Source organism: Ursus americanus, chromosome 9, assembly GCF_024610735.1.
Source record: "Ursus americanus isolate L20-20 chromosome 9, mUrsAme1.1.p, whole genome shotgun sequence".
NCBI classification, from domain to species: Eukaryota; Metazoa; Chordata; class Mammalia; order Carnivora; family Ursidae; genus Ursus; species Ursus americanus.
In genome coordinates this window covers 6,959,209-6,975,115 of record NC_142135.1, presented here as the reverse complement: position 1 = coordinate 6,975,115, position 15,907 = coordinate 6,959,209, and the positions used below count along the sequence as shown (strand labels likewise).

The 15,907-nt window shown below is 42.1% G+C and overlaps 1 protein-coding gene and 1 non-coding gene across 3 annotated transcripts in view; one reads left to right on the top strand and one right to left on the bottom strand.

Moving 5' to 3' along the window:
* The window catches only part of KHDRBS3 (KH RNA binding domain containing, signal transduction associated 3), a 186,791-nt gene that overhangs the window by 105,447 nt on the left and 65,437 nt on the right, over positions 1–15,907 (top strand). For both annotated transcript variants that reach the window (XR_006782360.2, XM_045812200.2), the window contains exon 6: positions 13,463–13,658. Coding sequence is in view for 1 of the 2 variants with exons in the window: in XM_045812200.2 (XP_045668156.1) it covers positions 13,463–13,658 (196 nt within the window). In the remaining variant the exon portion in view is untranslated. The remainder of the gene's footprint in view (positions 1–13,462; positions 13,659–15,907) is intronic.
* Positions 10,865–10,969, bottom strand: LOC123801934 (U6 spliceosomal RNA). The gene has a single exon (XR_006782373.1). It is a non-coding gene; the product is annotated as a U6 spliceosomal RNA (small nuclear RNA).

Genomic DNA, 15,907 nt, shown 5'->3' with positions numbered 1-15,907 from the left:
CAGAGAGTTGCAAAACCCCAAGGGTGAGGTTAGTACACAGGAGTACGTGCTGTTCTGTACAGTCGCAGGGTTGGTCTTCGAGTTATGCTTTGGGCTACCTTGTAGCCAAAGCCAAGGAAAACATGGGCATGGAATGCACACTGTCTCAAGGTCTAAAAGAGTCATAAAACAGAAGAGAAACGTACACTTATCGAAGCCCAGGGCCTTGTGGTCCTCAGACCTGTGAGGAATATCTCCAGCGCACAGTCATCGGTAAATCTTTGCAGTATCCAGTCCCTCAGTACGCTATTTTGATTTTACCTCTAAAATACGCCTTAAGCCTGGTTTTCATTCATCCCCTTTTCCATCCCCCCCCAATCTAGCCACATTGCTCTTCCACTTTTCCTTTGCAGTCTTTAATGACCTGTTAAAATTAAAGTGGATTTTGTCTTCTCCCTGCCTCAGTTTCTTTGGTGGCTCCCTTTGCAGCTACAAGAACACCCAGACTTCCTGCCATGCTCGATGACACATCATCTGACGATCTCCCCGCCCCTTCTGACCTTGTGGTTTTCTGCACTGTGGCCAGGCTGGTCTCCTAACTGTCTGGTAAACTGGCCAAGCTTATTTCCCTCCAGGCCCTTTGTGTTCACTGCCCCCATGGCCCCCACCTCGGGACGCTCTGTCTGGGTATCACATTGGAGGCAGACACAGGCACCATGCCCGGGAAGCCTTACTGAGCGCCTTGCTGAAAGTCATCGTCCCCCAGTCCAGAAGCTGGGGTGCAGCCTCCTGTCTTGGTCCCTTAGTAGCACTTATCACCCCGAATTCTGCCTTTTTTATTTGTTCACATTTTCATTGGCTTCTACTCATTATAACGTAAACCCACAAAGGCTCTTGTGTCCCTAGGACCTGGCATAAAGGAATCACTCAGTAAGTAATTGTTACGTGAATACAGTACAATAGCAAATCCTTTAGGCTCTTGCCGATCAGGTGTCGATCATTTACAATATTTTGTGTTAACGTAGTTCACTGTCACATGACTGAATGTACTAGGGGATTAGCTTTGTGGGAATGGTCAAGTGGTGATCACCATTTTGGAATTTCAGAGTGGAGTCTTCATGAACGTTCCCCACTGTTACCAGTAAGTTCAGGATACTTTTCTGCTAAAAGATGTAAATGACCTAAAATTAAATCCTGCAGTGGGAAGTAATAAGTGTTTTAATAAACCTTTCATTTCAGTTTCAAATGAGAGAACTAAAGGTACACCTGTTTTAACTCAGGAGGTCGGGCGGTTTCCGTACTTGCAATCTGTCCTGTGCCTGCCTTCGGAAATGCTGCTGTGAAACGGGGCCTCCCGGGCTCTTCGCACAGACCCCCGCACAGAAGGGAGCTTGGAGGGGAGGCCACTCCCGGCAGCGTGCTTTGGGCAGGTCCTCTCCTCCGCCCGGACCTGCTGCCCCGCAGTCTGGGCTAGGCAGTCTTGAACCCGCGGGGATGCTCCTTCACCCCTTCTTCAGAACAGCCGACTTGTTCTGTGTTGCTTTTCTACTGACCTTTACTCCGGCCATCTGGCCCTTCCTCCCAAGTAGCAGGCAGTCTTACCTCCTGATTTGAGATCAGGAACAGTAGGAAGAAGAGCAGACCAAGCAGACGAACCTGCCTTTCTGAGCGGTGAATACATGTTCCTCAGTACTGGGTGCTGAACGTGGTGGTTTTGACCTGCGACGTGAAGCCAACACAGTCACTCAAGGCTTTTTATAAGCGCTCATTAAACTGGGGAAATTTTCAGCTCTGGTTTCTGTAAATGTTTTACCAGCCCCTTTCTCTCTTCTCTTTCGTGGACTGAAGTTCCACATTAAATCTTTGGTTGCATTTTCAAACTATATGCCAAGGTGCTGGGGTGCTGCAGCGTTTCCCGGGACCCCGCAGTCCTCGGCATCTCCAGATCCTGCTTGAGCTCTCAGCTTAGGGTAACTGTAGTTTCAGCATTAGATTGTGCCATTTCGGCAGTTGCTGTGTTAAACAAAAAGTAGCCACGATTCCTTTGCTCTAGGGCACCACATAACTTCTCAGACATGGGCTTGGATGGGACAGTGTCACTCACGTGTCCTCCTCGTCCACATGGATTTCCACGTGATCTCACTGTTTTTTTTTTAAATCGATCGTGAATGATATCGTAGATGCTAACAATTGTTTTAGTGATTGAAAGTGATGTATTTTCCCCCATAGTGTATGAAATTATGAGAAATGTTATCAGGAAAACTGAACACTTAATATAAGGGTCATAAATATTTTACCAGTATGTGATATGATTTGTGTTAATCTACCAGTTTGTGTTAAAAATCTTTTTTTTTTTTTTTACTAAAGGTATAGGAAAATGACAATATATTTCTTTTTCTACTAGCCCACATTATAGATAGACATTTTCTATATACAATGGAATATTACTCAGCCATCAGAAAGAACGATTACCCAACATTTGCAGCAACATGGATGGGACTGGAGGAGATAATGCTAAGTGAAATAAGTCAAGCAGAGAAAGACAATTATCATATGGTTTCACTCATTTATGGAACATAAGAAATAGCAGGAAGATCGGTAGGAGAAGGAAGGGAAGAATGAAGGGGGGGTAAACAGAAGGGGGAATGAACCGTGAGAGGCTATGGACTCTGGGAAACAAACTGAGGACTTCGGAGGGGAGGGGTTGGGGCATTGGGATAAGCCAGTGATGGGTATTAAGGAGGGCACGTATTGCATGGAGCGCTGGGTGTTATACGCAAACAATGAATCATGGAACATTGCATCAAAAACTGGGGGTGTATTGTATGGTGACTAACATAATAAAAAAATATTTAAAAAAATAACACTTTCTTGGGATTTAATTTAAATTATTTGATTCCTTGTTGAACTTACCTTCTCAGGACATTCTGCCACCAAACTGTCAGAACAGAACACCTCCTCCTCTCCTTCCTTCTGATCTAATAAAAGCCTAGGCATTGGTACGTGCCCGTGTGCCCCACTTCCCAGGCAGAGTAGTAGAGGACTTTCCTGGCAAGTGAGTTTCTCTTCTTTTCTTGCCATAGGGTTCCTGGATTTCTCCTCCTGAGCTGCTCCCTCCTTCCCCAGTATCTGCTTGTTTTCTGTTCCAGCGGCCCCTGAGGGCGTAGTAGAGAGTGGCCATACAGGAGTGGATTAAGGGGAAACAAAAGGAGAAAATGGAAAATGTGTGGTTTCTTTTAAAATCATTTTAATATGCGTTGGGAAGACAAAAACCAAGGCGGATAGTGTTAAAAGTAGTGTGAGAACTTCGTACAAGGGCTTGTCGTTCCGAAGCCAGCCAGGGGCAGGCAGGTAAGAATGGCAGCTAAGCGCAGTTCTCCTGGTCACAGCGTGTCTGACCACGTACATGTCAAGTGCAGCAAACGGCCAGATATGGTTCCCGGCCCTCCTGCAGGCATCAGTGCCAATTGGAGAAGGTTTTTGACACCCAGTTTGCCAACTGCTTTTCCCTACAATAACGGTGAATGAGATCTACTAAGCAGAGACGTTTGGGGCGGATGGAATCCACGAGTGTGTTCGTGAGCAGTGGGAATCTCCTCCCACCACACCCTGGTTTTTCAGAAACTTTAACATATTTCTTCCTCTTTGAATATCAGTCTATTCCTGCTGTTAGGTCATTTCATGTCACAGAGTTTGAGCTCTTTCTGCGACAGAGACTGAAGTTACAGAGATGGCTAACTCATTTTTATTTCAGGGAGTTTAAGAAGCAAAAGTCAGAGAAACAAGTAATTATGGCAAATGGTGTAAAAAAGGGTTGGGAGACAGGAAAACAAGTGAAATGGAAGTAAAATGAGAGTGCAAATAATTTTTTAAAGATTTTATTTATTCATTTGAGGGAGAGAGAGCACAAGCGGGGACGGGGGGCAGAGGGAGCAGACTCCACGCTGAGCAGGAAGCCCAATGTGGGGCTCAATCCCAAGATCCCCAGATCATGACCTGAGCTGAAGGCAGATGCTTAACCGACAGAGCCACCCAGGTGCCCCATAGGGTACAAATAAGTTTGAATGGGGAACATGGGTATAAGGCAGGATAGTGCCAGAGGGAAGTCATCCCAAGCAGAGGGGCAGAGACTGGAAAGCAGAAAAGATGGGGACTGTTTGCTTGGAATTAAGGTGTGCCTGTGTGGGAAAATCAGTCCCCTGGCTCTTTTGAGCTGTAGGGCCTCGGGGAATTTTTCCCTGAGCTAAGCCCTGGTTTCCTCCGCTATAAAATGGAGCTAGAACACTGAGCACACGCTAATCCAAACCCTGCCTAATTTTTATCATGTCCATGGGTTTAATTTATTCAAGCCCAGCTGTGCATGATTTCTTTTCTGATTACGCAAAATGATCCCACACCACAACTTGAATTCTTATGGAGGACCTTGGGCCAAGTACACATCTCTCTTCAACTCCTTTACTGTTAATTCATTGTTATCAGAGAGAAGAAGACTTGTCCTGCATAGTTGCAAAGACAGAAATAAGACTGTTAGAAATGATAAAGACTTTTGCAATTTTTATTTTTAAATAAAGAAGAAAAGTAAAAGCATGCTAACAGTCATGTGACAGGCTTCAAAATAAGGAATGAGTTTTCTGTCTTCAGGAGTATATCACTGACAGGAAAGAGAAGACAGATGCATTTCTTGCACTTTATAAGAGGTTGTGTTTCTCACACTGTCTTATATTGTCAGTAATTTTACTAATAACTAGTTGGTAACTTCTTGGAGAAGAAACGAATTGCCTTAGATTTATTTTATACTCTGTACAATGTAGGACAATGAATCAGTTGCTCATGAATTTTTTTTAATTGTGTTGGCGATGGGGTGGACCCCAGAATGAAGAACAGGTCTGTAAGTTCTGGGTCCAAACCAGAAGCAGCAGCACTCGAGAGCTTGTTGGAAATGCAGGATGTCAGTCCCCACCCCAGACCTCCTGGCTCCTAACTCTGCCCCGACACAGGTCCTCGCTGGGTGATGAGGACGCACAAGAAGTGTGGACATGCTGCCCTAGAACCACATTTCAGATTATCTCTTGAGGTGTGAAGCGTCAGGGCTGCCAGAGGATCTGGAAGCTTCGGTCATTCTTGGCTTTGACTTTCTTTTCCATGTTCCGAGGGATTCTAACCACAGGCTGCATTCCCCGTTTGCTTTTATCTAGCCTCTCATTCACTTATCAACCTCTGGCAAGAAGGGGAAGTCTCAGAATGATTAGGCTTCCCTCTTAGAAAACCACAGAGTTGTCCGTGAGTTTGTTAGGGGGTCTGTGGGAGAAATAAGTTGCCCCTTGCGTGGTTAGTGCGTCCGGGCATGGGCCTCAGGTGGCCCTCTGGGAAGGTGAGCTTCCCACTGTGATACTGGTGCGCCAAGCTAAGACCCTGCCATCGGCTCCCTCAGGCACCCAGCCGGTGATCAGCTGTGGGTCCTACCCAGTTAATCGTGCTGGGGTCGGCTTGAGCATTCTGCTTCTGCCGCCAAAGTCATTATTTTACCCGACGCTTTCTGTTCCTCATAAAATTTACAGACAAAAGCCAAACGGTGTCGTAGTGTATGTTTAGACTCTTTCTCTCCCAGTCTGCATTATTGCTGCAAGAGGTGCAGAGAGCACATAAAGGTGCTGTTGCTGACTGATCTGACCAGTACCTTCTGTCTGCTGTCTCCTTGTCCTCCGGTAAGCCGCCCGAGGACGGTGTCAGGACAGATTCCACGTAGAGGACTGTCTGATAATTACCACTTACTAAGTGCCCATGTTAGGTGTGTTATGCCTCCTGTGTGTAACCCTCATGACTGTCTGCAAGCGCTAGGTATTACTGAGGCCATTTTACTGGTAGAAAACTGAGGCTTAACAACCAAGTGACAGAGCAGATTTGAGTATGGGAATGTTGGAACTCAAAGCATGTACTTTTTCATCACATCCTAAAGCCTCTGCCAATCTATAAATAATTAGTTCCTGATCAATCAGTCATTCAAAGCATTGTTCCCATGAGAGTACCTGTTCACAGATCTTTCTAGATTATTTCCATATCTGATTTTCAAACCAGAAACCAGGGTCTCGCTGCTAAAGAATGCAAACACAAAGACCCATGACCATCACACCGATTCGTCTGCTTACGAAGCTTTCTATTCAGGTGTGTGATCTTCCTGCTTTTCCCACTAGCCTCATTCTGAACAGAGTGGCAACGTAATTTTATCAATTTGAATCAATATTTCAAATTTAAAAATAATAAATTCCTACTAATTATCATTATCTCATCTAATAGACGTTTTTTTCTTCTTGTCCCCATGTTATTAGTCCAGCTGTTAAACTTTACCCCGAATTTCATTGGTAGCATTCAGTGGATACTTGCAGTATGATGGGATTTTTACGTTAGCCTGCTACTTGCCCCCATGTCTTCCTCTCACCAGAGTATTTTGAAGCAGTTGTGTTGCTTGACACCGGTCTCATGGAATTTCAAAGACTTAAAAACAGATCTTTGAAGGACCTTTCATAGATAAGTATCCAGAGCTACATATATCAAATGACTTGTCTGAAATTCTGTAACAGACAGTTTAGTATGATTCCATATACCCAGAGGGCACATAACCAAACAGTGTTGATGATGCTGGGAAAGAATTGTGAGCTTCTTGAATATATAAATTTGTGTCTTTCAATTTGATGGAACATTTATAGATTCAGAAGACATGCAGAATGTTTTGTGGTCCATATAGTACCTTGGATGGCAGGGGTGGGTATTAGATAAGGAAGCAGGAGTCTTAGTTTGAGTAAACAGTTTAACTGAGGGGCGCCTGGGTAGCGCAGTCGTTAAAGTGTCTGCCTTCCGCTCAGGGCGTGATCCCGGCGTTATGGGATCGAGCCCCACATCGGGCTCCTCCGCTATGAGCCTGCTTCTTCCTCTCCCACTCCCCCTGCTTGTGTTCCCTCTCTCGCTGGCTGTCTCTGTCACATAAATAAATAAAATCTTAAAAAAAAAAAAAAACAGTTTAACTGAAATATCACTATGGAGTTAGATCTACTGTAAGTGGAAACTACTCTTTTCTCTAATCATATTGGAGATGTTTCTAGATGTATCCTGGAGATAAAAAGAGGAGTAAGACTAGAAATTATTGTGCTGTCATTGCAATTCACAGTGATTGAAATCTACTTAAGTTGTTGGTCTTGATTGAGTAGGAGATGTGCTAGGTACTTTCTGTGTCCTGTGTCGTTTTTCCTACACAGTACCACTAAGAAATGGGATGTGTAACCCACTTCTGGAGGAACTGGCTTGGAAAGTGCAGATTTGATTAGTTTGAATGTTTCCTGGAAGGCAGAACTTAAGACAGTAGGTATAATCAGTAACTGAATTCAGGTCTGACCCCAGTGTCCTTTCTCTTGACCACCACTTCTACCGTGCTGATTTTTATGGCCTAGGATGAACAGAAACAGACCTAATTTACAGTACTTGGAAAAGGAATAATGCAAGTTACCTAAGGGTGAAAGTCTTAGATTTTGCATCTTTTCAATGGCTTTAAAGTTTTGAGAAGTACTGGTCAGGTTTTTTGAAGATGTCGCTGATTTGGGATGGGTCTAATGTTTTTCTCAAGATTAGCCTGGGGTTATGGGTCTGGGGAACCAAACCCGCAAAGGTGAAGTGTCATTTCATCACATTGTGTCCAGAGTGCCTACTGTCCACGTGACTTAGTGCTGCTGATGTTACCTTGGTAACCGGGCTGAGGTCATATTTGTTGGGTTTCCCCACTTAAAGTTAACCCTTCTCCCCCATGAAGGGTAGAATATCTACATAAATTATCAGAAGATTTTTCTCATCTCTCCAGTTTATTATTTCAGTCATTTGTTTATATTAGTGTGGACTTATGGATATTTATATGTTTTATACATTGGGTTAAAATCCAGTACTGCCTTATTCTTTTTACTCACATTGTTTTAGCTTGGCCATTGGATGTTCTTTCAGTTGGCTCCTCTGCTCCTTTCATATACCCTCATAATTTTTATAGGTCATTCATTCATTCATTCATTCATTCATTCATTCATTCATTTTTGAGTATGTCCTTACTTTCTGCTCTATGAGTTGCTCCAGCATCATCTTGCATACTTCCTACTCTAATCCTGGAATCAGCCATTTCTCCAAGAAGCCCCGGTTCCTTTTATTGGAGAAGGGTGTGAGAGACCAAGATCTGGGTGCTGGTTCTGCTTCTTGCATCAGGTGTGTCCTTGCTTCCAGGTCCTGTCAGCTGACAGAGCAAGGAGACATGTATTCTACTAGCCCATGTATGTATACACATCTGTGCATGTTTCTGTGTGTGACCACCTGTACCCACAGTAAATGAATCAGGAGTTGATACTGATGTCTCCAATTCCAATCCATTACCACAATGTTCATTCTAGCCTCTTCCCCTTGCTTACCTGTAACCTTCACTCCAACACAAGAAGTGTGGCGTCCATCATCCAGCACCCATTTAATTGCTCGAGTCCAGTGTATGTATAGAGTGTATCAGAATCATTACATGTCCCTGCACCCCTCCTCACGGGAAATAAGCCTATCACCCAGAGCAGTGCTTATGTGCAGCTTCTTTCACCTTTAGTCTTACAAGCCTCACTCACTTCTAAATTTATTTTACCTCTCAACTTCATAAAGGTGTTTTATATGTTTTTAATGCAGTTAAAATATTTTGTCACATTTAGCATTACATCTCAGAAGCCCTCAATTTCCTAAATAATATATATATTTTTAGTTTGCATACATTAAAGTTCACTTTTTGTGCTATAAAGTTCTGTGGGTGTTGACAAATGCTTTGTGTCACATATCCACCATTTCAGCATCCGGCAGAATAGTTTCGGCCCCCTAAAGTGTTCCTACGGCTTCACCTGTTCAACCTTCCCTCCTCCCCTCAACCTGTGTCAACCATTGTTGTTTTTGTTTTTGTTTTAACTCATCACTAGTTTTTTTTCTTTTCTAGTATGTCCTATAATTGGAGTCATACAATACGTAGCCTTTTGAGATTGGCTTCATTCACTTAGAAACATACATTTGAGGTTCATCCATAGCTTTTTCTGGTTTGTGAGCTCGTTTCTCTTCATGGCCAGATAATATTCCTTTGTATGCATGCACCCCGGCTTGCTTATCCATTCACCCCTTACAGGGCATCTTGGTTGTTTTAGCCACTGTGCATAAAGCATCAATAAACATTCCTGTGCAGGTTTTTGTGTGGAAGCAAGTGTTCAAATCAGGTGGGTAAATACCTAGGAATACAGTTGCTGGATTGTATGGTAATACTGTGTTAACTTTGTAGGAAAGTGCCAAACTGTCCTCCTAAGTGACTGTACAGGTTTGCACGCACCCTGGCAATGAATGAGAGCACCTTGTCCTTCACATCTTCACCATCATTTGGTATCTTCAGTTTCTTTTGATTTTAGTTATTCTAATGTATATGTTTTAATTTGTAAGTCCCTAATGACAGATGATATAGAACATTTCTTTCCTTTGGTAATTTGCCATCTGTGTAACTTCTTCAGGGAGCTGTCTATTCTTTTGCCCATTTTTTAATTGGATTTTCTTATTGTTGAGTTTTAAAAGTTCTTTGTATATTTTGGACGTTAAGTGTTTTTTATCACATATGTGTTTTGCAGATATTCTTTCCTTTCCTGTGACTTGTCTCTTCATCTCCTAACAGTGTCCTTCTCAGAGTAGACGTCTTTAATTTTAAGGAAGTTCAACTTACCAATTTTTATTTCATGGATTGTGCTTTGATGTTGTATTTAAAACTTGTCATCGGGGGCACCTGGGTGGCTCAGTCATTAAGCGTCTGCCTTTGGCTCAGGGCATGATCCCAGAGTTCTGGGATCAAGCCCCACGCTCGGCTCTTCCACTATGAGCCTGCTTCTTCTTCTCCCACTCCCCCTGCCTGTGTTCCCTCTCCCACTGGCTGTCTCTCTACTGTCAAATAAATAAATAAAATCTTTAAAAAAAGAAAAAACTTGTCATCAAACCCAAGTCACACTGATTTCTTGATTTCTTCTGAATTTTCTTTAAGTTTTGTATTTTATGTGAGGTCTAAAATCCATTTTGAGTTAATTTTTGTGAAATATGTGTCTAGGTTCTCTACTCTGTGTGTGTGTGTATGTGTGTGTGTGTGTGTGTGAGAGAGAGAGAGAGAGAGAGAGAGAGAGAGAGAGAGAGAGAGATGGATGTTCATTTGTTCCGGCAGTATTTGTTAAAAGACTTCTTCACTGAATTGTCATTGCTCCTTTGTCAGTGGTCGCTTTGACTACATTTCTGTGGATCAATTTCCGGTCTGTGTCTTTTGTTCCACTATTCTGTGTATCTATTTTTTCCATCAATAACTTACTACCTTCATTATTGTATCTTAATAATAAGTCGAAATCAGAAGCTGTGACTCGTCCAAAATTTTCTTCTTCAGTATTGTGTTGTCTGTTCTGGGTCTTTTGCCTTTCTGTATATTCTCCAGAATATGCTTGTCAGTCTACAAAGTGGCTCTCGGGGATTTTGATTGGGATTATACTGAGTATATAGGTCAAGATGGGAAGAATTGGCAACTGAATAGTATTGACTGTAACAATCATTTTAAGCATGAGATATTTCTCCTTTGATTTATTTCATTAGAGTTTTATGGTTTTCTACATAGAATAGTTATACATATTTTGTTAGATTTGTACCAAAACATTTCATTTCTTTTGTTGCTTTAATAAATCTTATTATCACTCTGTATTTTAAAAAATTTTTATTATGTATTTTTTTAAAGACTTTATTTTTTAGAGCAATTTTAAATCCACAGCAAAATTGAGGGGAAGGTACAGAGATTTCCCACAGGCCCCTTGCCCCCACGTTTGCATAGGAAAATATGCAACACTTCACAAATTGGTATGTCATCCTTGAGCTGGGACTATGCTAATCTTATCTGTATTGCTCCAGTTTTAGTATATATCTTGCCAAAACAAATGCTGTTAAATTATATTTTATTTTCAGATTTTAGTTGTTCATTGCTGGTATATGGTATATATTGTTGAGTTATTAACTTTGTATTCTGAGACCTTAGTTTTGTGCAGTAAGCTCTAGGAGTTTTTGTTTTGTTTGCTTGTTTGCTTGCTTCGTTTTATTTTGTTATGATTGATTGGGAATTTTTACATGGAAATGATGTCACCTAGAAATAAAATTTTATTTTTTCTTCCACAATCTTATAAGTTTTATTCCCTTTTCTTACTGAATTAGGACTTCCAGTAAAATTTGAATTGGAGTAGTAAGAGTGGCCATCCTTGCCTTATTCCCAGTTGTAAGGGGAAAGCATTCAGTTTTGCACCATAAGTATGATAGTAGTTATAGGTTTTTGTACATTTTTGTTTCAACTTGAGAAAATTTTCCTCTATTCCGGGGCGCCTGGGTGGCACAGCAGTTAAGCATCTGCCTTCGGCTCAGGGCGTGATCCCAGCATTATGGGATCGAGCCCCACATCAGGCTCCTCCTCTATGAGCCTGCTTCTTCCTCTCCCACTCCCCCTGCTTGTGGTCCCTCTCTCGCTGGCTGTCTCTATCTCTGTCAAATAAATAAATAAAATCTTTAAAAAAAAAAAAAAGAAAATTTTCCTCTATTCCTTCTTTGCTGAGAATTTTTATCAAATTATGTTGCATTTTATTAGATGATTTTGTGCTCTTTATGATTGTGTGATTTTTTTTTTCCCCCTTAAGCCTTATTGATGTGGTAGGTCATATTGATTTGCTAGTGTTGAACCAGCCTTACACACCTGGAATAAATCCCATTTGGTCATGGTACTTAATTTTTTATTATATTGTTGGATTGAATTTACTACTGTTTTTGAGGAATTGTGCTCCTTTGTTCTTGAAAAGATACGGATTCATAGTTTTGGTTTGTTTGTTTTTCATTTCTTAATGTCTTTAATGGCTTTGGTTATTAGGAGGCCTCATCCTTTTTCCCCTTTGGATGACATGTCTCTTCATGGGGAGGTTAGGTATCAGCTGGGCCAGTTCCTTGGCATCTTCCCTATACTAATATATGAAAGAATGCACCAGTGAAACCATCTGGGGTTGGTGCCCTTTTTTTTTTTTTTTTTTTTTTTAAATAGAGGGATGGGGAGGGGCAGAGCCAGAGGGAGAACCTTAAACAGGCCCCACACCCAGTGCACCTGATGTGGAGCCCGATCTCACAACCCTGAGGTCATGACCTGAGCCAGAAGGGACAAGAGTCAGACACTTAACTGACTAACCCACCCAGGCACACTGGTGCTTTCTTTTTTGAAAGGTTATTACTTTTTCATTGAAGTTCTTTAATAGACATAACTTTATTCAGATTAGTTAATTCCCCATTTGTGGGATTTGGTCATTTGTATATTTCAAGGAATTAGTACAGTTCATCTGAGTTCGCAAATTTGTGGGCCTAGAGTTGTTCATAATCTTCCTTTACTATCCTTTAATGCCCTTGAGGTCAGTAGTGATGACCCCAATTTCATTTCTGATATTGTTTATTTTTCGTGTTTAGCATATCTAGAGGTTTGTCAATTTTATTGATCTTTTCAAAGAAACAGCTTTTGGTTTTGTTAATTTTCTCTGTTAAGTTTTTAGCTATGTATTTGCTATCCCAGTCATACTGAGGAGATAGGAGACGTGTAGGCAGCTACGTCATCTGTGACAGTTCTTATTTGGGGGATGTTGTCTGGGAGGTGGATCAGGCCAAATCTCTATTCTGTGGTGTAGCCTCATTTTTCTGTCTTCATTTCTTCATAGGTCTTGCACGTTTTCTCAAGTTTTTGCTTACATTGAGCTATTCTTGATCGAGCCTCCTTCTTCCTTCCTCTCTGACTTGAAACCTTAAGTTTTATGTTAGAAATACATAAATATGTTGAATTCTACCTCAGAAAATATCTGCTTATTTAACTTAAGAATGATATTTTAAATTATTGTGTGTTCAATACATTTTTGGGGAAGGTATGTTTAATTTTCTCTTTCATGGAACTCCGATCTGATGTATACTTTGGTTACTAGCTTTGCTGCTGGTGTGTCGTCAGTTTGAAGATCTCTCTAGCCTCAGTTTCCTTGTCCATAGACAAGCAGAATATAGCCCACTTCATCGTGTAAGCATGAAGGTTGGCTGTGGCCCTGGCCTGGCATCAGAGAGAAGTCCTCAGTAGATGCAGCCTTCCCACGTGTCATAGCTTCCTACTGTATTTTAGCCAGAAATCGAGAGTTGGGGTTTCTTTCATGTTATAATATTTATCACTGCTTGGATAAGCCACTTAAATGACTTAACTTCCTTTTGGTATGTAGTAGTTTCTCATTTCCTTTAGTTTTCATTTTGCATATGATTTCCTTATTTCTTTTTATAGTAATATGGAACATTGCTTTTCCTGAGATCTAAATGCATGTGAACCATGGAATGGGGGAGAATATGATGAATACTGCTAACTTGAACCTCTTTCTTGCAGGGGAAGGGGAGGAGTCACAGCCCGGCCAGTTGGAGTTGGTGTTCCACGAGGGACGCCAGCTTCCAGGGGAGTCCTTTCCACCCGAGGGCCAGTGAGTCGGGGAAGAGGACTTCTGACTCCCAGAGCAAGAGGAGTTCCCCCAACTGGGTACAGACCTCCGCCGCCTCCCCCAACACAAGAGACCTATGGAGATTATGTAAGTGAGGGGTCACAAGGCAGCTATGCTGATCTGCACTGGATGTTGTAACCAAGTACGCACCCTTACTTGGCTGTAGTTCTCCAATACTCTACCTCAGTTCCACAAACATTTATTGAGTGCTAAATAAGACATGATCCTAGAAGTACAAAAAATGAGAAAACAACAGCCTCTTTTGCCAAGTAGCTTACACCTGTGATGGGGAAGATGAATTTGGGTGGTGGGGAAGTTCGAGCCCAGGATCAAGGAGACATGTATCCAGCTCTTACAGGTTTTAATGTAACATTCCTTCATGTTCCACTCCAGGTTGCCTCTGAGTAATTCAGTCATGTAAAAAAGAATCACATATACCAAGTTGTTTTTACCCTGAAGTGTTTCCTCTTAAGCACTGCTGTTGAATGTGGATTCTTAGGTGAAGTTTTTTTCGGTGAAGAAAACAAAAGTTCCCAATTTTTTTATATTAATGCAAGTCAGTCAGTGTTTCCATTTACCATTCAATAATTCTTTGATACGGTTTATAGACTTAGTGAACATAAAAGAAACAAAATATATCCGTGGAAACTGGGTAGAGGGGAAGGGCAGAGGAGTTCTTCAACAAGAATACAAGCCCCCTGGGATTCTTCCTGTGGCTTCCAAGTTTAACAGAAATAAAGAAAATAAGTGGTGGATAGATGTTTCATGTTAGTGGTTGAAAGTCTTAAAGAAACAGTACATGAACTGTTCTCAGAGAGAAGCAGTGATGGGTGGTGGGGATGAAGTGCAGGAACCGATGGGTTTTCATGTTTTATATCAGGGAAATCTCTTGCTGGGTGCTCGGCACCTCTCTGCATGGTGTCTGGAAGGCTGCGTTCATTCTCTGGGCCGCAGACAACATCTTCAGCTACATCGGCAGCCACTGCAAAGATCAGAGTCTGTGTCCTGGATGTGCTGAACTTTGTGTCATTCCCTGGGTATGCTGTGTCCTCTTGGGCTTCCAGACCTTTGTTGGTGCTGCTCTCTCTGCTCGGAATCTCCTACTTCTTGTTTGTCCTTGTAAACCTAGGTCAGCCGTCGCTAGGGAAAGTCAGAGGAGGCAGGAACTGCCATACTGAGCATTACTACCGGAGTCACATGTCTCTCTCCTGCCTACACAGGACTTCTGGAGGGGCAAGGATGGTTAGCTTCTCTCTCTCTATGACTGGCAGAGAGTGGATCCTGGGAACTCAGTGAATTTAACAAATAAATCCCATAATACTTTCACCATTTTGCTATTCAGTTGGGGAAGGATGTGGCCTCTATCTCTTCTCCTTGTTTTTTTCACAGTTTGACATGTTCCTGTGTCCTAATATTCTGACCACATTGACAATAATAATCATGCCTCGAGCTCTTCCACAAACGCTGAGTCTCTTGAGAATAGGCCGCAAAGGGAAGAAAGTGCTGTTTGGTTTCTTTTAGGCCCAGTGTCTGTTGTTTCCACCTGGGCTTACGTCGAGTTCTCGTAGGTTTGCATTAATGTAGTTCTGGCTAGATGGTGTCGCCGTAACCATCAGGCAGAGGGTGTGGGAAACCCAGATCCTCAGCCCCACTGCACCATCTGTGTGGTATGAGTCAGGCAAGGTGCTTGTCTGGCTTCACAGCCCCATTTCAGAAAGAGCTGTTGCCTTCTCTCCATATATTAATTCACCTTTCCACTCAACAAGATGGATTGAATTCCCACTGTGTGAACAAGACACACATGTCCTCTGTCTCTCTGTGTACACTCTAGTGAATCTAGAATGAAATTAGATGAATACAGGGGGCGCCTGGGTGGCACAGTGGTTGTGTCTGTCTTTGGTTCAGGGCATGATCCTAGCATTATGGGATCGAGCCCCACATCAGGCTCTTCCGCTATGAGCCTGCTTCTTCCTCTCCCACTCCCCTTGCTTGTGTTCCCTCTCCCGCTGGCTGTCTCTATCTCTGTTGAATGAATAAATAAATAAAAATCTTTAAAAAAAAATTAGATGAATACAAATAAACATTTCTTGAAAGGTTCAAGTCCAGGGAAAAGGGGGGAGAAATTTAAGTCACTTTTTTGTTTTGTTTTGTTTTTTGTTTTATCTACTTGTAGCTCTGATTTTTTTTTTTGGTAAATGATGAGAAAAACAATTGATTTGGAAAGTATTCTGTTGAGTTAATTTACTTCCTTTTCCATTGACTACCATGGATAATGGGACAGTGGCCGTGCAGAAGAATACGTGTGTCCTTTCAGGGGAAGACAGGGTTTGAGAGCT